The sequence below is a fragment of the Vidua macroura genome, chromosome 36, assembly GCF_024509145.1.
Source record: "Vidua macroura isolate BioBank_ID:100142 chromosome 36, ASM2450914v1, whole genome shotgun sequence".
In the NCBI taxonomy this organism is placed as follows: domain Eukaryota; kingdom Metazoa; phylum Chordata; class Aves; order Passeriformes; family Viduidae; genus Vidua; species Vidua macroura.
The window spans coordinates 246,020-267,136 of NC_071606.1; the positions used below are offsets into that span (position 1 = coordinate 246,020).

Genomic DNA, 21,117 nt, shown 5'->3' on the forward strand with positions numbered 1-21,117 from the left:
ATCCTGGCTCGGCCTGGGCGAGCAGCAGGGCGAGCCTTAGAAGTAACAGGGCAAGATGTTGGCAGCTGCAGCCGCTAACACCTCGGCCCCGCGGCCTCTCCTCCCCCTGCCCGGCAGCTGATGGGGCCTGGTGGGCTCCCCAGGAAGGAGCCCAGCCTGCGGCAGGGGCCACCTGGCCCGTCCCAGGCCAAGACGAGGGCCAGGCTGGCCAGTTACCTCTTTGCAGCTGGAAAACAAAGAGGGATTTCCCAGGATTTTTCCTTTTTTACATGCATGTTCACAGAGGCTTATCAGCTTTCTCAGCACTTTAACAGATTGTCAATTCTCAAAGCTCATTACTGATTGCTTTTTGTGTCAGACATGGAGGAAACTGCTAGCAGCTTCTCTTTGCATTTCTTCCATAAGCGCCTCCCATGCAAAACCACCCCACCATAGGAACAGGGGGCTGGAGAAGGTTGCCATGGAAACTGACCATAGCAACAGGGGGGCTGGTGATGTTTGCCTAGGAAGGAACCGAGTTGCCACAGGCCCTCAGAGGGGTTCCATGGGGACTTCCCAAGAGTCTCCAGGCTGTTCAAGAACTGGAATGTCACAGGCAGAGACAGGGGCTCCATGGAGACCTCCCAGGGCCTTCTGGAGATGGTAAAGAGCCGTGTGGTCAGAGGCAGTCACAGCCATTCCATGGTGACATCCCAGGGCACCTTGGGTTGCAAAGGCACTGATCTGTCACAGGCACTCACGGGGGCTCCACGGTGACATCCCAGGAGTCCCCAGGCTGCCAAAGAGCCGGGATGTCCCAGACTGGCACAGGAGTTCCTGTCATGGACAGAGTGGGAGCTTCAGCAAAAGCTTTGTTTCTTTATTGGAGAAACTCCTGCTGAGTCATGAGGTGGAAAAATGGCTTTGATTTTGGTTACAGGTATCTCCTCTAACTCATCACTGTCTTTTTCCACAGGGCAGGACCCAATGCCACAGCCAATGTCCAACAGCAGCTCCATCAGCCACTTCCTCCTGCTGGCACTGGCAGACACGCGGCAGCTGCAGCGCCTGCACTTCTGCCTCTCCCTGGCCATCTCCCTGGCTGCCCTCCTGGGCAACAGCCTCATCATCAGCGCCGGAGCCTGCGGCCACCACCTGCACACGCCCATGTTCTTCTTCCTGCTCAACCTGGCCCTCAGCCACCTGGGCTCCATCTGCACCGCTGTCCCCAAAGCCATGCACAATTCCCTCTGGGACACCAGGACCAGCTCCTATACAGGATGTGCAGTCCAACTATTTTTTTTTGTCTTTTTCATTTCAGCAGAGTTCTCCCTTCTTACCATCATGTGCTACGACCGCTACATGCCCATCTGCAAAGCCCTGCACTACGGGACCCTCCTGGGCAGCAGAGCTTGTGCCCACATGGCAGCAGCTGCCTGGGCCAGTGGCTTTCTCTTTTCACTGCTGCACCCAGCCAATACATTTTCCCTGCCCCTGTGCCAGGACAATGCCCTAGGCCACTTCTTCTGTGAAATCCCTCAGATCCTCAAGCTCACGTGCTCCACATCCTATCTCAGGGAACTTGGGTTCATTGCAGTTAGTGCCTGTTTAGGACTCATATGATTTGTGTTCATTGTTTTCTTCTATGTGCAGATCCTCAGCGCCGTGCTGAGGATCCCCTCTGAGCAGGGAGGGCACAAAGCCTTTTCCACCTGCCTCCCTCCCCTGGCCATGCTCTCCCTGTTTGTCACCACTGGCACATTTGTCTGCCTGAAGCCCCTCTCCATCTCCTCCCCATCCATGGAACTGGCACTGTCAGTTCTGTACTCGGTGGTGCCTCCAGCCCTGAACCCCCTCATCTACAGCCTGAGGAACCAGGAGCTCAAGGCTGCAGTGTGGACACTGATGACTGGATGATTTCAGGATCATTCAAGTGCTGGCAAATCAATTGTAATAAACTCTAAATCACTTGGAATAAAAGTAATCTTTGATACTTCTTGTTGGTTTGGTTGTGGGGGTTTTTTACCTTTATATTAGTTTTCACGTATTTTCCACAAAGGAAAGCCATTCCTTGTGGCATGTCTCATTTTGTTTCTCTTCACCATCCCTGTAGCTACAGACTGTGTCAATGAGGGGCTGTGCTCATGGTGGCTTTAAAGGAACTCAAGGATCTCCCAGCAGAGTTTTTTGCAGAGATGCCCCTTTTGTTGCCTTCTCTAGAGCTGCAGCAGCAATGTCTGTGTGCAGAGCTGGGGGCAGATCAGTGCTGGCACAGCAGCTGTGCCCAGCAGCAGCAGCACTTGGTGGTGCCAGTGCTGCTCCTGTGCCACTGCCCGGCTGCCCTGGTGGCCCTGGTGTTGCTGCAGGGCCTGAGTGCTCTCGGGGCCGGGCACAGTCCTGGGGGTGGCAGTGCCAGGGCTGCAGCAGGGACAGGCCATGGGCACTGCTGGGGCAGCGCTGACGCCTCAGGCCAGGGCCTGGGGACTCCAGGCTCCTTTGCCCAGGCTCTCTCAAGAACACGGCCAGGCCAATGCTCAACAGAGAAAAACCCCCGTCAGCAGCCCCAGGCTGGCCGTGGGCAGGCTGGGGGCAAACAGCATGGCTGGTGCTCAGCCAGGGCCCTGGGGGAGAGGGGAAGGAACAGCAGAGCAGGGGCTGGTCCTTCCCCACTGTGCTGGACAGCCCATGGCAGTGTCCCAGAGCGTCCTCATGGAGCTGCCAACATTATCCCCCCTCTGCAGCCCTGGCCTCTTCCCCAGCTCACAGAGGTGCCACATCCTTGCAGGCACAGACACAGCAGCACTGGCTCAGGAGCCCCTGTTTGCATCGCACAGAGCTGGTGGGAGCACAGCCATGCTGTTGGTGTGGGGACATGAACCTGAGGGAGCACAAATGCCATCAGCCCCTGAGGCCAGGAAGGGCTGGGGCATGGCAGGGAAACCACTCAGCTTTGTCCTGGCCTCTGCAGTCAGTCAGAAAGTTTGTTCCCATCAGCTGGGAGTTTCACCAACGCAAAGGACGTTGTCTTTATGGGCTTTCCCCTAGGAGCACGGGGGAAATGGCACCAAGGGAACTTTGAACTTTTGAACTCCTCCTGCACCTGCTCCAAGGGTGGTTTCAGGGAATCTCAGAATCAGCAAGGTTGGAAAAGACCTCGGAGATCATCAAGTCCAACCTGTGCCCTGACACTGCCTTGTGTCCCCTGAGACTCCTCTTTTCCAGGAGAAACAACTCCATCTCCCTCAGCTTCTCCTCACAGAACTTGTGTTCCAGACCCCTCAGCAGCCCTGCTGCCCTTCTCTGGACACTCTCCAGCCCCTCCATGTCCTTCCTAAATTGGGGGCCCAGAACTGGACACATCACTCAAGGTGCTGCCCAACCAGTGCTGAGTGCAGGGCAAGAATCACTGCCCTGCTCCTGCTGGCCACAGCATTCCTGATCCAGCCCAGGAGCCATTGGCCTTCTTGGCCACCTGGGCACACTGCTGGCTCATGCCCAGCCTGCTGTCCATCAGTCCCCCAGGTCCCTTTCTGCCTGGCAGCTGTCCAGCCCCTTTGTCCCCAGCCTGTAGTGCTGCAGGAGTTGTTGTGGCCAAAGTGCAGGACCCGGCACTTGGACTTGTTCAGCCTCACCTTGTTGGATTTGGCCCCTGGATCCAGCCTGTCCAGGTCCCTGTGCAGAGCCCTCCTACCCTCCAGCAGATCCACACTCGCATCCACTTTGGTGTCATCTGCAAATTTGATGATGGTGGACTCAGTCCCCTCATCCAGATCATCAGTGTAGATGTTCAAATCCACGCTGGCTGGCTCTGATCCCTCGGCCATCCTGCAGGTGCCCTGTGATGGCACTCAAGGTGATCTCTTCCATAACCTTGCTGGGCACCGAGGTCAGGCTGACAGCCCTGGAGCTCCCCAGCTCCTCCTTCCAGCCCTTCTTGGGGATGGGCTCACATTGGCACCTCCAGTCCCCTGGGACCTCCCTGCTGAGCCAGGACTGATGATAAATGATGGAGAGCAGCTTGGGGAGCTCATCCACCAGCTCCCTCATCCCCCTAGCATGGATCCCATCCAATCCCATACACCTGTGAGCATCTGAGTGGCTCAACAGGTCCCAACTGCTTCCTCCTGGATTACAGGGACTGTTCTGCTCCCTGTCCCCATTTACCAGCTCAGGAGAACACTTGTCCTGAGGACAACCTGTCTTCTTGTTGAAAACTGAGACAAACAAGGTGTAAAGTAGCTCAGCCTTTTCCTTCTCTTGAGTTACTTGATCTTTAGTTCTCTCTGTAGGAACTGAGCTTGTGACCCCTTTATCTTTAGTTATATTCTCCACTGCATCCAATAGAGATTCTCCTTCTCCCTGGTTTTGCTAATATTTTTTATTAAAAAAAAAATTATAATTCTTTTATATAAAAAGATATTTTTTTCACAGAAGCCACCAGGTTTAGTTCTAATAGAACTTTCACCTCTCTAATTTTCTTTCCATATAGCCTTAAACAAAGTCCATAAACACTTCCTGAGTTGCTGGTCCTTTTTTCCCCTGTGTTCCCAAAAAAGCTGCATGGGCAGCCTGGACAGTAATTTTCCTCACTAGCTCATCTTTTGGCACGCTGGGACAGGCTGCTCCTTCCCCCTTCAGATTGCTTTCTTGAAATGTCTTCATCCTTCCTGGACCTCTTTCCTTTTAAGGGTTGATTCCCTTAAAAACATCAGTAACTGATTCACTACTCCCCAGATCAGAATCCTAAAAAGGCCAAAGTCTGCCCTTCCTAATTCCAGTGTAGAAGATTTGTTGCTGCCCTCTGCAGAGCTTCCTGCCCTCCAGCACAGCCACACTCCCACCCAGCTTGGTGTCACCTGGAAACTGACTGAGGCTGCCCTCTATGCCCTTGTCCAGATCAGCAATAAAGAGATTTAAATGACCAGGCCCCAGTCCTGAGCTCTGGGGACACTCCTGGATGTGACTCCATTCCTCAGCTGCTCTGAGTGCCAGGGCTTGGCTGAGGGAAATGGTGGGTGGTGGTAGGGACAAAGTGGTTTTGATTGTCAGCCATGAAGCCTCTTGAATTTCATGTCTGTTCAGACTGCATTAGGTGGTGCTGGGGATCAATATCAATTGGACATTGCTGATATCAATCTCTAAACAGGAAGAGAAAACTTAACAGGACAAAACTATTCTGTGTTCATTGTTTCCAATAGATTAGATTCACACTGAATAGACTTCTGAAATCTGTCTAATTAACCACAGAAGAACTGAAGACTTGAATTATTCCCATGGGCTTCTCTTGTTTGGGTGTTTTGAACAAATGTTTCTGAGCTTTTCTCACTGAATTCCTGAATTGAAGAACTCAAGAAAGAAGAGGCCTGTGGAGTAGTAAAATCCATCAGCAACCTCCAAGTGGCTGAGGATGCATCCTCATCAGAGCAGCAATGAGCAGAAATGGGCACAGCTTTGTGGCTGCCCCAGCTCTGGGATGGGCCGTGGGCCTGGAGCAGGAGCAGCTCTGGAGGGCCCCAAGGCCGGGGCTCTTGTGCTGGCCTGGGCAGATGGGATGGCAGCAGGGGCTGCAGAGCTCTCAGCACCTGAGGCAGAGGGGAGCAGGGCAGCCAGGGAGCCTCCTTGTGCCTTGGGCAAGCCCCTTCCCCCATGGCTGGGGCTGAGTCCTGGCTGAGCTGCAGCTGCTGCTGTGCCCTTGGCAGGGGCTGAGGCCGTGGGGCCAGTGGCCAGAGCAGCCTGGCCTGAGCAGAGCTGTGGGGCCAGAGCCGGCTGGGCTGTGCTGGGGAGAGGCCCTTGGTGCTGCACAGAGCTCAGGGCAGCTGGCAGAGCTTGCAGGGAGCTGGGCTGGGCTGGGAGAGGCTGACAGAGAAACCATCAGTGACCATCTCAGCCTGGCTGAGCGTGCAGGGGCAGGACTCAGCCCAGGCCTTGTGGGGCAGGGCCAGCGCCTGTGCAAGGCATGGAAAACAGGCAATGCCTGAGAGATGAGGCTGCTCTGTGCCCCTGGGGCCATGGACACAGCAGGGAGGGGCTCCAGGACATTTGTCAGCACCAGCCTCTGTCCCCAGCCCTTGGCAGCCCTGGCTGCTGAGCCCATCTTTGCCCTGGGCTGAGTTTGGCTGTGGCCCAGCTCCATCTTCCTGCGGGGCTCAGGGCCTGTTCCCGGCCATGGCCAGCCCTGGCCGGCCTCTCTGCTGGCCCAGAGGCCGGCAGAGCCCGGGGCAGGGCTGTCTGTGCAGCCCCACAGGTGCCACGGGCTGGGCAGGAGCTGGCAGAGGCTGCCCAGCAGGGAGGCCATGGGGCACAGAGCCCCAAGGCTGCCGTGGGCACCACGGCACAGGGGCCGTTCCCAGCTGCAATGCTCCTGTCCTGGGCTGGGCCTGCACAGGGGCTGTGGCACCATGGCTGGGCCAGCACAGGGCCACAAAGGGGCCATGCAGCCGCTGCCGGGGCTGGCAGCAAGGCCGGGCACAGACAAGGAATTGCTGAGCATGGCCTGCGCTGGCCAGGGCTGACTGTGCCAAAGGCAGAGCTCAGCTGCCCTTGCTGGCTGCAGGAACAGTCAGGAGCCCAAAGAGCCTCCATGGCTGTGCTGGAGACCAAGGCTGGAGGAGGGAAATGCACGGCTGCTGTGGGATGGGCAGGGCATGGAATTCCAGCAGATGCCTCAGCTTACAAGGTGCTCTGCTCTCCCTCAGCTCCTCTCTGAGAGAGCCAATCCCAGCTCAGCACCTCAGGGTACTGGGGCCCTAAAGGAGAACTGCCTGTTCATGGGCACACAACTGATGGAAAGGGGCACAGGTTTTAATATCTGTTCGTCTCATAAGATATAAGCAAGTCTTTATTATCGGGCTCATTTGAGTGCTTTGAAGAAATGGTAATGTTTTCCCACCAGGAACAGGAATTTCCTGGCTCTACTGTTTTCTTCTGCTGATGGCAGGAGAAGAAATACTGATCTTCCCCTCTACCGATGCCACCAACATTCAGTCTGATATTTCATGACCCTCTTCCTTCAGGTGTTTCCAGCTCTCCTGGTTAAATGGCCATGTCTAACCACATCTCTTCATTTACAGCAGCTGCATCTATGACCTTCCCTTGCTCCCAGATTTCCTCCTGCAGCTGGTCTCTGCTCATTCCAGTGTGCCTCCTTTGACTGGCTTCATGCTTTGAGTATCAGGGAGTTTCCCAGGCTTTCAGAAGTTTAAATAACTCCTTACTCAGTATCTTAGTTGTAGTTTTATCTTTTATATCACCTCTTTTTAAGACTTTGACTAAAATCCTTCCTGTATGGCAATGCCTTGTGGACGAGGGACATGTCAGATGCTGCTCTCTGCTCACAAGGAGCAGAGAGAAAGGTTTTGATGTTTATTAAAATTTATCATGTTGACGTTTTTGCTGTTGGCCATGAAGAGAAAGCTTTCTGTGCCTCTGGTTCCTAGGCCCTCAAAGGACACAAACCTGATGAGTTGTGGTTGCCACTCCAGTGGCTGCACTTGGACCTCCCTCCACAGCCAGAGCAGAGCTCCCTTGTCCCACAAAGTCCCTGGCACTGGAGGGATGAAGGAAACAGGACAGGCTGTGGGGATCAGGGGCAGGGCAGAGCCAGGCAGAAGAAGGACTTTTGCATTTGGTGGAGCTGTGCCTTCCCTTGGCTTTGTTGGCTGACAAGAAATGAACATCCCTCTGTGTCTCAGGCAGCTCCTTCTCCAAGGAAAGCAGGTGGGAGTTGGAGCCAAGGAGCTGAAACCGGCAGGTGCAGCCTGGGCTGCAGGGAGCTCAGATTTGCACAAGGCTGCTCTGAGTGCCAGGGCTTGGATGGGGGAATTGCTGGGGTGGGAGTAGGGACAGAGTCATCATTGTCAGCCATCAAGGGTCTTGATTTTCATATCTCTTCCAACTGCATGAGGAGGTACTTGGATTCAGTGTCAATTGGAGATTACACATAGCCGTGTATTAACAGGGAAAAAAACCTAAACAGGACCTAAAAGATGTTTTCTCACTGTCTTTTAAAATATGATAGATTCATTTTGAATACACTTCAAGCCCCTGGAGCAGGAAAATTCAGCAGCAGCCTCCAAGTTGCTGAGGAGGTCAGCAGCCCCCACTGAGGCCATCCCTGCCCAGAGACACTGGGGGAATGGGCAGACAAGGAGAGCGTCCCTGGGGCTGGGCAAGCAGAACTCAGAGGCACCAAGGGCACCAACAGCTGGGAAATGGAGTGTGGAATGTGGCTGTAAAAGCCCTGCCTGGGCTGTGCCAAGCAGGACAGACAAGCCCTGACTCCCATCCCCCAAACAATTTTCTCTAGAAAACATTTGAAAGGAGTTACAATCATTTGTGTCCTCTGAGTTGGATGTCCTGCAGAAATACCAACAAGAGATTCTCAGGAGCTCAAAACAAACCAAACAGCCTTTAGTGGCCACTTGAGAAAATCAGAGAAACTTTGGCAGAAGGTTTAATATGACATTCAATCAACAAAAAACACTTCTCAGAGCTTTAACTTGGCCCATTCAACTTCACAAACTCTAAGCCCATTCAATTTTAAGTTAATCAAAATTTGCAAAAGGAGTGGATTAGAAGAAGACACAGAAAGAGAGGAAGACAAATAAGATATGGAGAAGCACAGACAGAGCTACCAGCTACTGGATTCCAGCGTTGTTGAGATGGAAATTCCAAGAGGAGGTAGGGTCAAGATGTGTGCTTGCCTTGTGGTCAGCCTTGAATACCCCTTGGTCTTCCTGGGCCCTTCCCCCAGCTGGGGCTTGGGGTCATTTGGTCACTCAGGAGCTGGGCTGGGGGCTCCAGAGGTGGCTGTGGAGCATTGCCTGTGCTGTGCCAGGGACTGGCAGACACTGCTGGGCTGGGAGAGAGGCTCTGGGGGGATTGGGGTTCCAGGGCAGGGCAGTGCTGGGGTGACAGGGCAGGGCAAGGCTGGACCTGCCCCTTCCTCCCCCCCACACAAAATGATTCAAGCCAACAATCTCCTCCAGTCTGTCACAGTAGGGATTATTGGAGGTGGAACCCAAATGTGGCCATGGGCACCTGGTCGAGAAGGACAGCTCTTTTCCATGGGAAGGAAAGCACGGAGCCATCTCCAGGGTTTTGGGGAGAGATGAGAGGTGACCCTTGTGTCACAATGGCCCCTTGCTTCCATGATGCCCCAACGTGTCGTAATGGTCTCCACAGTTCCATGTGGCGCCACAGTGTCACAACGGGGCCTCACAGTGTCACAATGATCCTTACATTCCATGGAGCCACACAGAGTCAGTACAGTCCCCTTGGTTCCATGAGCTCCAGCAATGTCACAGTGGTCTCCATGATTCCATGAGGCTCCACAGTGTCACAATGGTCCATTGGTTCCATGGGCCCTGTGCTGGTGCATTCCCCCCTCCCCTTCTCAGCCCGCCCTGCCAGCTGAAAATGCTCCTTGGGCCTCAGCCTTGGCCAACAGCCTCTGGGCTCAGCTCCTCTGGAGCTCATCACAAACACTGCCTGCTCCAGGCACTGCTGCTGCCCTACGAGCTCCTGGTTTCTTTAGGAGCAGCCCTGGGAACTGTTTTTGTTCCCTCAGTGGCACAACATCCCTGTTCTCACACTGCCAAAGAAAGCTGTTGATGCCAAGTGCAGCCAGGATGAACCATTGCTGGGACTGAAGCCCCTCTCTTGGGGCCCTACAAACTGTGCTCCAAAAGGAGCCCTTGGAGCTCTCCTGGGCCAGCCACCTCCCTCTGGTTGGGGCGTCTCCGATCCGGGAACTCTCCCGTTTGCTGCACTCGGGGGATCCCCCAACAACGACGGAGCCTGGGCCGATCCCCCCACTCCTCCAGGCTCAACCCTTTGCCCGCTGGGGAGATGCCACAGCCTCGGCAGGGAGCATTTCCCTGCCCTCAGGGGAATTTCTCTCAGGTGCCTTGCACTGACTCTTTGTGTCTGTGTGCACACACGAGTGCATGTGCTGGGGAAATGTGGCAGAAATGCTGCTCTCTGAGGGGCTTGAGTGCCTTGGATAGTTGAGTCAGTCAGGCCTGTAAGTAAGGTTAAGTCACAAGCTGTAAGCTAAGTTAAATGCTGCTGAGAGTTGTTCTTCTGCTAATTTGTTACGTTTTAAATAAGTTATAAGCTAAGTTGAATAGGTTATAAGTAAGGTTAAATACTGTTACATGCTGTTCTTTTGCTAAACGCTGAAGTCTAAGGTATCAGACAAGTCCTGTTGAGTTCTCTTTCTCTTTTAGGCCGTATTCCTTTTATCCTTGCCCTCACTGTCCTTTAGGGACACACACACACACACACACACACACAGCCAGAGACACATACAGACAAACATGGACACACAGACACCGGGGCAGTTCTTGGCTCATTTCTGGTTTGATTGCCTGGATTTTGTTTGGGTTTCTTGTTGCTTTGTTTCCTTGGTGTGCCTGAAGTGTCCAGTCAGCAGCAGAGTGCCTCTTACCAAGGAATTCTGTGGTGCTGTTGAATGATATTAAATCTGGTTTTTACTGATCCCATGCCAGGGATTTTTTTAAGTGCTCTCAAACCCTCATTCATAACAGGGTGGAGAAGCCCTGGCCCTGGGGGACACAGGGACACTGCCGGGGGTCCCTGTCCCCCTATCCCACCCCTCACAGCCCTGACCCCCCATCCCCGTGTCAGGCTCTGGGTTCGATCTCGTGGAACATCCTCTGGGGGAGGCTGCGGTGCCAGGGGTGGGGGCACCCGGGGGGATAGGGGACCCTGCTGTGCACGAGCAGCGTTGGACTTCTCTGGGGGAACTGTGAGGGGGGCAGAGGTGTAGTGACCTCCCCAGTGACCTCACACATCCCTTGTGATGTCACACAGCCCCCTATGATGTCACAGCTCACTCGGGGATGTCACAAACCCCCTTGTGATGTCATAGAGCCAACCCTAGGATATCACTCTGTGATCTCATACAGCTTTGCTGTGATCTCACAGAAGACTCTGTGACGTCACAAAGTCACTCTGTGATGTCACTGTCTGTTCTGTCATGTCACAGCCTGCTCAGTGATGTTACTTAGATGCCCAATGATGTCACAACCCACACTCTGATGTCACACAGCCACCCTCTATGATGGTAGAGTCTGCTCTATGGCCTCACACCCTGCTCTGTGATGTCACAGCCAGATCTGTGATGTCACAACCCCCTTAGAGATGTCACAAAACTCTCTCTGTGATGTCATACTGCCTCTCTGTAATGTCACAGCACACACTTTGACCTCACTGCCTGCTCTATGATATCATACAGCCACGCCATGAGGTCACAGCCTGCTCTGTGATGTCACACTGTCGCTTCTATGATGGTGAAGCTGCTTGATAACCTCACACAACAAACTCTGTGATGTGGGGTACAGGAGCACCAGGCAGGGATAACACTGCGGGTGGCCCTTGCAGCTTCGCTTGCCCAGTGAGAAATGGGTTAGTGCCAGCTGACATTGTTTCTGTGCCTCTCCTGCAGCTCTGTGAAAATCAAACCCCAAACCCTGACCTTCACCATCAGCGGGAAGGGGCACGAGCCGCAGCTGACAGTCGTGCGCCCGAGCGCTCGCAGCAGGAGGGGAAACGCCGTGCTGCGCTTCAAGCGGCTCCAGCTGGGGGATTCAGAGACACTGCCCCTGGTCATCCGTAACGATGGCATCATACCTGCCAAGGTGAGGAGGACCTGCTCGAGGAAGGCTCTGCTTTGGGAACAAGTGCTTGTGGCACAGGGGAAGGGTCCCAAAAACCATGGCAAACCGGGAAAGAGGTGTCAGGAATTCTTTTTAAACAAGTGACTGACGTCTGTTCCCCAAGAAGGGAGTTCTTGGAAATTTTCTGTCCAGTCTTTCTTCTTTAAGTTGAAAACAAGAAAGGTGGTAGAGTATTTTCCCCGCCCTATCTCTCAGGTCACTTTTTGTTCTCATGGACATGTGTGATTTCCCAGTTCCATTAGGTTGTATTTGATCCCAGTTTACTACATTTTAAGTAGACTTAGATGTGGTTTAATTACATTCTGCCCGTTACTTTCTGTCCTGTTTGGTTCTGTGTCAGTTCTATCCAGATGCCTCTGAACACCCTTTTTCCCCGGCTGGTTTGACTTTGCTTTTGTGCTAAGTGCTGTTTGCAGTGGGAGAGGTGCTGGGCTCCCATGCGGGGGCAGCAGCACTGCGGTGTCAGTCCCTGTGCCATCCTGTCCTCACACCAGTATCGTTGTGCTCTGGCTTCTCTTTTCTCAGTTTATGTTACTCCTGGAGGATGAGCATGCAGCATTCTTCTTGAAAGGCAGGGCCTCCGCACTCCGGATATTCCACGCTGGAGATGCGGAAGAGGGCTCCGTTGGAAATGGTAAATTCATTAACCAAGAAGTGTGATCATGCACAGAGGGAAAACGTGTGCCCTGTTCTTGGCTGCTCTGAGCAGCAGCCAGATGTCAGGCACACTTTCTTTCCTTGGGCTCTCTGTCCCCCAGGCTTTTCTTGGGGAATTTTTGCAGGGCTTCCTCCTAGCAAGTTGTAGGAAGTTCTTCTGTTCTTCTAGACATGGTGGGTTGAGTTGTGGGGGACTGTCACTGCCTCAGTGGACCCTCTGAGGTTATTTGCTGCTCGTGGGAAGGTACCAGCCTGGACAGACGCAGCCCTTGAGCACACAGAGAGCCAGCAGAAGCCAAAAGCACTCTTTGGCTCAGCTTTGCATATGGCTGGATGGAATGAGGGCTGGGCATCAGCCTGAGGTTAAGCTGCTTAAGTGGTGCTGTGTCTGGAGGTGGCAGTCTTGTGAACAGAGGAAGAGGGTCTGGAACCACTGAGGGTAGAACCTGTGCTTAGAAGGCAGCTGGTTTCAACCTCTTATTCCTCATCTATCCTGTGGAAATCTTTCCTCTGTGCAGCTGTACCACCTAACTCTGATTTCCATTGCTGTGCAGAGAGGAAACCCCCAAAGAAGCCTTTCTTCCTTCTGCCTTGTGGGCAATCAGCAGAGTTTGGTGTCATTTTCAAACCCAGCCTGGCTCAACATCTGGAAGGGAAGATTCGTGTGTTAGTGGGGGACACCTGGTCTGTCAAGACCCTCATAGAGCTGGTGGGTGAAGGCCACAAGGACGAATTCACCCTCATTGGACTAGAGGAAGACACACAGGAGAGGAATGCCAAGATCAGTCTGAAGGAAGACGTCATTGATGGTAAGAGAGGAGAGGCTGCCAAGGTGGAGCAAGGAAGAGGAAAATGGCTGATCATGCGTGTCCTCCCCCTAGCCAGGCCTGGGCTGTCACCCACGGGACTTGGTGGCCTGTGGGCGTGGTAGCCATGCACGCAGAGCAGTGTGTGCTGTGCTGCACGTCGCTGGCTTTGGGATGTGTCAGGGTGTTTCCCTGGAAGTGGTGAAACTGCCTGGGGAACTCCTTCTCGGAGCAGGGAAGGCTTGGAGAAAGGAAGCATTGAACATGCAGCTGTCTGTGCACGTCAGGGGGGCAGGTGGGGCTCCCTGCATGCTGAGATCCCTCACTCTCCTCCTTAACAGCTGTCAGAGTGAATCACATCAATTTTGGGGACTGTGCTCTCGGGAAGCCCTGCCACAGGACCTTCAGCATCAGCAACCACAGCCAGACGAAGGTCATGCACTTTGAGTGGGAGGCAGGCGCCCCATTCCAGTTCTCCCCCAAGGTGAGCGTGGACTGCTCTGCCTTTCCCCGTTGCTCAAGCCCTGCCCTGGTGTTCCCGGGAGCTGGCAGGGAGTCCTCACATGCCACTGATAGCCCGTTCCAGTGCCACGTAGGAGATGGAGTCCCTGTCTTGGCTGGGCCAAGGCTGCCAGCCTTGCAGAAAAGGCTTCATGTTATGGGAGGTGGCACCTTCTGTTCATACTTTTGTCTATCAAACTTCACATAAATCCACTCTGAGGTGCAGATTCCTGGCACAGCTGCTCAGCACATCAGTCCCTTTTGCTGTCAGTCCTGCCCTTGGCAGCGCTTCCAGTCTGGTCTTGACTCCCTGATTCTCCCTAGGTGGGACACCTCCATCCTGGCTGTGCCAAGGACATCACAGTGTCCTTGAAATCAGATGTCCCAGCCACCTTCAGGAGGCACCTTGTGAAATGTAAGGTGACCAAGGTCAACTTTGAGCTGCCACAAAGGAAGGTTCCCGACTGGGATGACCAAATGCGCGCTGTCCCACGGAAGGATACCACCAGGAAAGAGCCGGCAGCCAAGTGGCCTGAAACAGAGAAGGTAAGAAGCAAAACGGCAAAAAAAGCCAACCCAGCTTTTGCAAAAAGAACCACCAGAACACCATCATTGCTGGCTGAGCAGCCCCTGCTTCCTCTGGACATTGGACAGCCGTGAGGTTCACCAGCAGAGCATTCCAGGGGAGAGGTGGAAGCGCAGTGACCGGATACACTCACGCAAGATGGGGAAGCCTTTTGACAAGAGACCTTCAGCCACACACAAACCATCAGTCCAGGGAAGTAAAAGTGAATGTGGGTCCCTCTATGAGGCTGATCTTGGAGGCCAGAAGATCCCCTTCTCAGCCTGACCTTGTGGGCTCTGCTCAGTGGTTCCTCCCTCCTCTGTTTGCAGGCGGTCGAGACAGTCCCAGAAGCGGCTCACGCTGTGCTGGAGGAGAGCAGCCAGGAGGCCAAGGTGTACCTCAGTGCTGTTGTTGCCTACGCCCAGTTCGAGCTGAACACTGACATGGTTCTGTTCAAGGATACCTTGCCCTTCCAGACAAGGACAGCCACGTGAGTGCTGGAGGCCAGGCAGGGCCCTGCGAGCGGGAGCTGCCTTTGCCCAGGGCTGGCCCAGAGCTGCTTCCCAGAACCCTGCCCCAGCCCAAACCAGCACAGGCCCTTTTACGTGCACGCAAAGCCAAGCGGGAGATGGTGCTCAGGAGAGGCTCAGTGCTGCCATACCTTTCTGCTGAGAACAGCCATGGGTTTGCTTCCGCTGCGTGTCACCTGTCCTCATCTGCTCAAAAATAAGTTTGCAGTCAAACCAAGACCTAAAGTCCAGAGCAAGCCCCTTAGCTTCAATGTCCTGGGCACCATCTTGGCCCTTTTCTCTTAAACTTCCACACTTGGAAATGCTGTTTTGGGCCACCCTGGACAGCAGCCTGAGCATGGCAGGGTTGCCTGGGGAAGAAGATGCTCCTCAGGAGAAAGTGGTACCAGGAGTCAGTCCCAGGAGTCCATCAGACAATATTACTGTACTATTTGCTTTATACTTCTTGGACGATTTTTTTAATTCCTCCTTCTTGCTTTTCAGTTTCACGATGCACAACACAGGCGAGGTAGCTCTGAAATACTTCTGGGAGAAAGCTGCAGAGAGTGAACCAGCCAAGAAGCCATACTCAACCACTCTGATGCGTAAGACCATTTCACTTGGTAGCTGAGGGCCTGGGGAGAAGAGCCTGCCACTTTCACTCCAAAACATGAATTGCTTTTTCATCCTTGTCTACACATCCACTTTCATCAGCATCTTCCCAGCTGCAGCTGGAGAGTTTTCTCCTTGTCCCCCTCTGCCTTTCAGCCCCTTCTGTTCTTGCTCTGCCACTTCTGCTCTGCAAAGGAGCTGAGCCAGGCTCTGGGGAGAGCCACGTGCTGGGTCAGGACTGAGAAGGGGGACATCAGATCATCTCTTTGCCAAGTCTGAGACTGGGAAAAACAGTGGTGTAACGAGTGAGCTGCCCTGCAGCCACTGTCTGTGTGCAGTTCCCCACTCCAGGGCAAGCGCAAAGTCACTGTCTAAAAGCAGCTCTCCAGCTTTGGCACAGGAGTGTGTGCTGCAGGCAGAGACCCTGCTCCCAGACGCTCTATTTCCCGCTGAAAGTCCTTGGCCAGAGATGCTCCAAGTGCATCCCAGCTCTCCCCCACCTACCTGCAGCAGGAGGCCGAGTTGCTGGGAACACAGGATTTTGTCTTTGAAAGGTGTCCTCTTCCTCCCTGCAGGTCGGTTCCTCTCCTATGATACTGTAAAGCATCGCAGAAAGCTGCTGTGTCTTTTCCGGTGGGAGCAGGACCATCCTTCTGAGACGCGTCCTGAAGTGGAGCAGCTGCAGCAGCCTGCCAAGCAGCAGAAGGATTCCGAGCAGCTGGAGGAGCAGGATTCCCAGCAGCAGCAGGAGCAGCTCGAGCAGCAGCAGGAGCAGGATTCCGAGCAGGACCAGGATTCTGAGCTGGATTCCGAGCAGGAGCAGGATTCTGAGCAGGAGCAGGAGTCCGAGCAGCAGGATCATGTCAGCACCTGCCTGGAAGTCTTTCCAGATGTTGTCCATGAGGTCTTCTCCATCAGCCCCTACCATGGCATCATCGCTCCTGGCCAGAAGCAGACCTTTCACGTGCGGTTCTGCCCGCAGTGCACGGGGATGTTTAAGACCACCATGCTGTGCAGGTGGGAAACGTCTGCACACTTGCCAACTCACGCTACTGATGGGTATCACTGAATCACAGGGTGGGACAGGGTGGAAGGGACCACGGTAGGTCATCTGGTCCCACATCCCTGCTCAAGCGGGGTCATCCCAGAGCACATGGCACAGGGTTGTGTCCAGAGGGCTTTGGAACAATTCCAGCGAGGGAGACTCCACACCCTCTCTGGGCAACTTCTCACCTGCACAGGAAAGGAATTCTTCCTCAGGTTCAGGTGGAATTTCCTGTTCAGGTTCTGCCCATTGCCTCTTGTCCTGTTGCTGGGCATCAAGCCCAGCCTGGTTCATCCCCTAGCACCCTCCCTTCAGTCCCTCTGAGTGGGATGGGGAGGTGGGCCTGGAGACAGGCAGCCCCAGAGATGGCAGAAACACCCACAGGAGCACAGAAAGATCATCATCTTTCATCATCATCTTTCATCCCGTGGTGGGGAGGCACTGGGAAAAGACACTGTATGAAACAGTAAGCTCCTGGGGGGTTGCAAAATCTGGAATGAGAGATCCAGGGACCAGCCAGTCCCCAACTCTGCTTCCTTTTGGGACAAGCAAGGCCTGCTTCTCCACATGTGCTGTAGTTGGTCCCCAGGCATTTGACTGCTCATGTTCCTGCCCTTGCACCTCTGCAGCCTCCATGCAGCGACTGCAGTTGTTTAATCTGCTGCTGGCTGCTTGCACAGAGACAGGATGCAACACTGCGTGCCCTGCAAGGAGACAGGAAAACAGCTGGCTGGGAATGTTCCTCTGGCTAACACCAGTCCCTTTCTTCCTAGGATTCCTAACCTGAAGCCAGATCAGAAGATGGCATGGGTGATGGTGAAAGGCAGAGCCTGGGAGCAGAAGAGTCTGGGTGAACCATTAGAGCAGACAGAGTAAGGCCAGGGACCCGAGAAGGAGGTGCTCTGGAGAGCAGCACCTGAGTGACAGCGTTTGTGTCAGCTCCAGCATCCGTCAGTGCCTGCTGCTGCTGCTGGTCTCCCACCCTTCACCAGAGACCTCTGCAGCTACCCTCCCAAGTTCCAGTGAACACCTCTGTCCTACCTTTTAGTTAGCTAAGTTAATTAACTACTTGTTGATTAGATTGATAAGTAATAGATAACTGTCAGTTAAGTGTTAATAAACAATTGTTAATAAATTGTTAATTGTCAGCTTGTCTTGGTTTGAAAGACAGGTGTCTGCCGGAGCTCTCTGGAATGGAGAATGTGGCCCCCTTCCCTCCAAATTATTGAAACTTTGAAATTAAGGGGCTTTCAGGCAAAGCTATGGGAAAAGGAGTAGCAGTTCTTTACCAGTGTGTACAACAAGGCAAACAAACAACAGCAACGACAAACAGAAGCAGATACCCAACCACAGCCTTCCCTCGGCTGCAGGCACTTTCCCTTTGGTGTAGTTCCAGTCACAGCCGGGCAGGGAAAGGATGCAAATAATGAATAAAGCTAGAGAAACTTTAATTATTATTGAGGGGCTCAGAGAGGGACACAGCCCTCGAGGCGTGGCCTCACCTGTGCCCAGCACAGAAGGACAATCACTGCCCTGGTCCTGATGGCTACACTATTGCTGAGACCGGCCCGGTGCTGTTGGCCTTCTTGCCCACCTGGGCACACCTGGGCTCAGGTTCAGCCCTTGTCAATCAGCTTCCCAGCCGATTAGTGCGGCCAAAGTGCACGACCCGGCTCTTGGTCCTGTTTAGCCTCATGCCAGTGGTGTCAGCCCATGGATCCAGCCTGTCCAGGGCCCTCTGCAGCCTTCCTGTCCTCCAGCAGCTCCGCCCTCTGACCCAGCTTGGCGACATCCAAAGGAGGACTTTGAGGCGCTGGAGCAAGTCCAGAGAAGAGAAAGGAAGTTGATTAAAGGTCTAGAGAGTAAATCTGATGAGAAATGGCTGAGAGGACAAAGGGAGCTGGGGAGGGCTCAGTCTTGAGCAAAGGAGGCCCAGGGGGAACTGTCGCTACTGGACGCAAAATGAGTCCACAGAAGCTTGGTAAGTTCAAAAGAGAAAAAGAGCTAATTTTATTTCTGACTTTGCAATATATAGAATTCTAAAAGTGACAGTGGATTGGAGGATGAAATTGTTACTTCTCCAACCACACTGGTCAAACTAACAGTCCATCAAGTCTCTCCTCCCACAAAGAAGAATGCAAAATAACCATTATTTCCATGAACAGTGCCTGAGAACTCCAGTAGAAATATGTAAACATCAGAAGGCATAGAAAACTTCTAAAAGAACTCCAAAACTTTCAAAAGAACTATAAAGGAAAACTTAACACTTTTAAAAAATCAGGGCAATAGGGAACGTTGTCACTCCCTACACCAGCCTGGCAGTGTTGCTTTGTTCTTTTCTCTCTCCGACTTCCTTGTTTTCACCCAGCTACTCTTTCCCGGGGCGCTGGCCAGGCGCTTCCGGAAGCAGCCGGAGAGAAGCAGCAATCACCTTTGTGGGTTCGTTTGATACGGACAGAGCTATTTAGAGAGCGCAATCATGACCGGGATAAAGAGACTCAAGAGATTGGACACTTGTGTGCAGTCCAAAGTAGGTTGTATTTGCTCGAATGCTGCACGTACAAGTGACAATGATTAGGGGTTGAGTTACAGGTTGTATAGGGGAAAATAAGAGATAAGGTGAAACCAATAGAACAATGCCCAGTATGAATACATTATAGGTAAAATCCAATGGGAATAGCTTCAGGGGGAAGGATGAATACACGTAAAAATACAGAATAGAAACTCCAGCGTTAGGTTTAGGAAACAGAAACTCCCATTTCAAATTCACAAAGCTTTTTTGCTCCATTTGCGTAGCTGTACACTACAACACTTTGTTACGTCACAGAGTCTTCTGGACATCACAGCGCAGCTGTATGAGATTGCAGAGTGATATCCTAGGGTTGGCTCTGTGACATCACAAGGGGGTTTGTGACATCCCCGAGTGAGCTGTGACATCATAGGGGGCTGTGTGACATCACAGGGCATGTATGAGGTCACTGGGGAGGTCACTACACCTCTGCCCCCCTCACAGTTCCCCCCAGAGAAGTCCAACGCTGCTCGTGCACAGCAGGGTCCCCTGTCCCCCCGGGTGCCCCCACCCCTGGCACCGCAGCCTCCCTCAGAGGATGTTCCACGAGATCGACCCCAGAGCCTGACACGGGGATGGGGGGTCAGGACTGTGAGGGGTGACACAGGGGGACAGGGACCCCCAGCAGCGTCCCTGTGTCCCCCAGGGCCAGGGCTTCTCCACCCTGTTATGAATGAGGGTTTGAGAGCACTTAAAAAATCCCTGGCATGGGATCAGTAAAAACCAGATTTAATATCATTCAACAGCACCACAGAATTCCTTGGTAAGAGTCACTCTGCTGCTGACTGGACACTTCAGGCACACCAAGGAAACAAAGAAACAAGAAAACCAAACAAAATCCAGGCAATCAAACCAGAAATGAGCCATGAACTGCCCCGGTGTCTGTGTGTCCATGTTTGTGTGTGTTTGTCTGTGTGTGTGTGTGTGTGTGTGTGTGTGTGTGCCTAAAGGACAGTGAGGGCAAGGATAAAAGGAATACGGCCTAAAAGAGAAAGAGAACTCAACAGGACTTGACTGATACCTTAGACTTCAGCGTTTAGCAAAAGTACAGCACGTAACAGTATTTAACCTTATTTATAACCTATTCAACTTAGCTTATAACTTATTTAAAACGTAACAAATTAGCAGAAGAACAACTCTCAGCAGCATTTAACTTAGCTTACAGCTTGTGACTTAACCTTACTTACAGGCCTGACTGACTCAACTACCCAAGGCACTCAAGCCCCTCAGAGAGCAGCATTTCTGCCACATTTCCCCAGCACATGCACTCGTGTGTGCACACAGACACAAAGAGTCAGTGCAAGGCACCTGAGAGAAATTCCCCTGAGGGCAGGGAAATGCTCCCTGCCGAGGCTGTGGCATCTCCCCAGCGGGCAAAGGGTTGAGCCTGGAGGAGTGGGGGGATTGGCCCAGGCTCCGTCGTTGTTGGGGGATCCCCCGAGTGCAGCAAACGGGAGAGTTCCCGGATCGGAGACGCCCCAACCAGAGGGAGGTGGCTGGCCCAGGAGAGCTCCAAGGGGCTCCTTTTGGAGCGCAGTTTGTAGGGCCCCAAGAGAGGGGCTTCAGTCCCAGCAATGGTTCATCCTGGCTGCACTTGGCATCAACAGCTTTCTTTGGCAATGTGAGAACAGGGATGTTGTGCCACTGAGGGAACAAAAACAGTTCCCAGGGCTGCTCCTAAAGAAACCAGGAGCTCGTAGGGCAGCAGCAGTGCCTGGAGCAGGCAGTGTTTGTGATAAGCTCCAGAGGAGCCTAGCCCAGGGGCTGTTGGCCAAGGCTGAGGCCCAAGATACATTTCTCAGCTGGCAGGGCGGGCTGAGAAGGGGTTGGGGGAATGCACCAGCACAGGGTCCATGGAACCAATGGACCATTGTTACACTGTGGAGCCTCATGGGATCATGGAGACCACTGTGACATTGCTGGAGCTCATGGAACCAAGGGGACTGTACTGACTCTGTGTGGCTCCATGGAATGTAAGGATCATTGTGACACTGTGAGGCCCCGTTGTGACACTGTGGGGCCACATGGAACTGTGGAGACCATTATGACACGTTGGGGCGTCATGGAACCAAGGGGCCATTGTGACACAAGGGTCACCTCTCATCTCTCCCCAAAACCCTGGAGATGGCTCTGTGCTTTCCTTCCCATGGAAAAGAGCTGTCCTTCTTGGCC

General features: G+C 53.4%; 2 protein-coding genes across 2 annotated transcripts in view; both read left to right on the forward strand.

The window, feature by feature from the left end:
- The window catches only part of LOC128821200 (zinc finger protein 208-like), a 1,118,338-nt gene that overhangs the window by 223,181 nt on the left and 874,040 nt on the right, over positions 1–21,117 (forward strand). The gene's annotated exons all lie outside the window — the stretch shown is intronic.
- On the forward strand, positions 490–1,610 carry LOC128821208 (olfactory receptor 14J1-like). The gene is made up of 2 exons (XM_054002171.1): positions 490–919; positions 1,301–1,610. Exons 1-2 carry the CDS (start codon positions 898–900, stop codon positions 1,600–1,602), a joined length of 324 nt encoding a protein of 107 aa, XP_053858146.1. The 5' UTR covers positions 490–897; the 3' UTR covers positions 1,603–1,610.

Coding starts and splice junctions, on each gene's coding strand:
- LOC128821208 (XM_054002171.1), top strand. CDS start 898: ATGGCTTTGATTTTGGTTACAG. Junction 920..1,300: donor GGCTTTGATTTTGGTTACAG/GTATCTCCTCTA, acceptor TTTTCATTTCAG/CAGAGTTCTCCCTTCTTACC.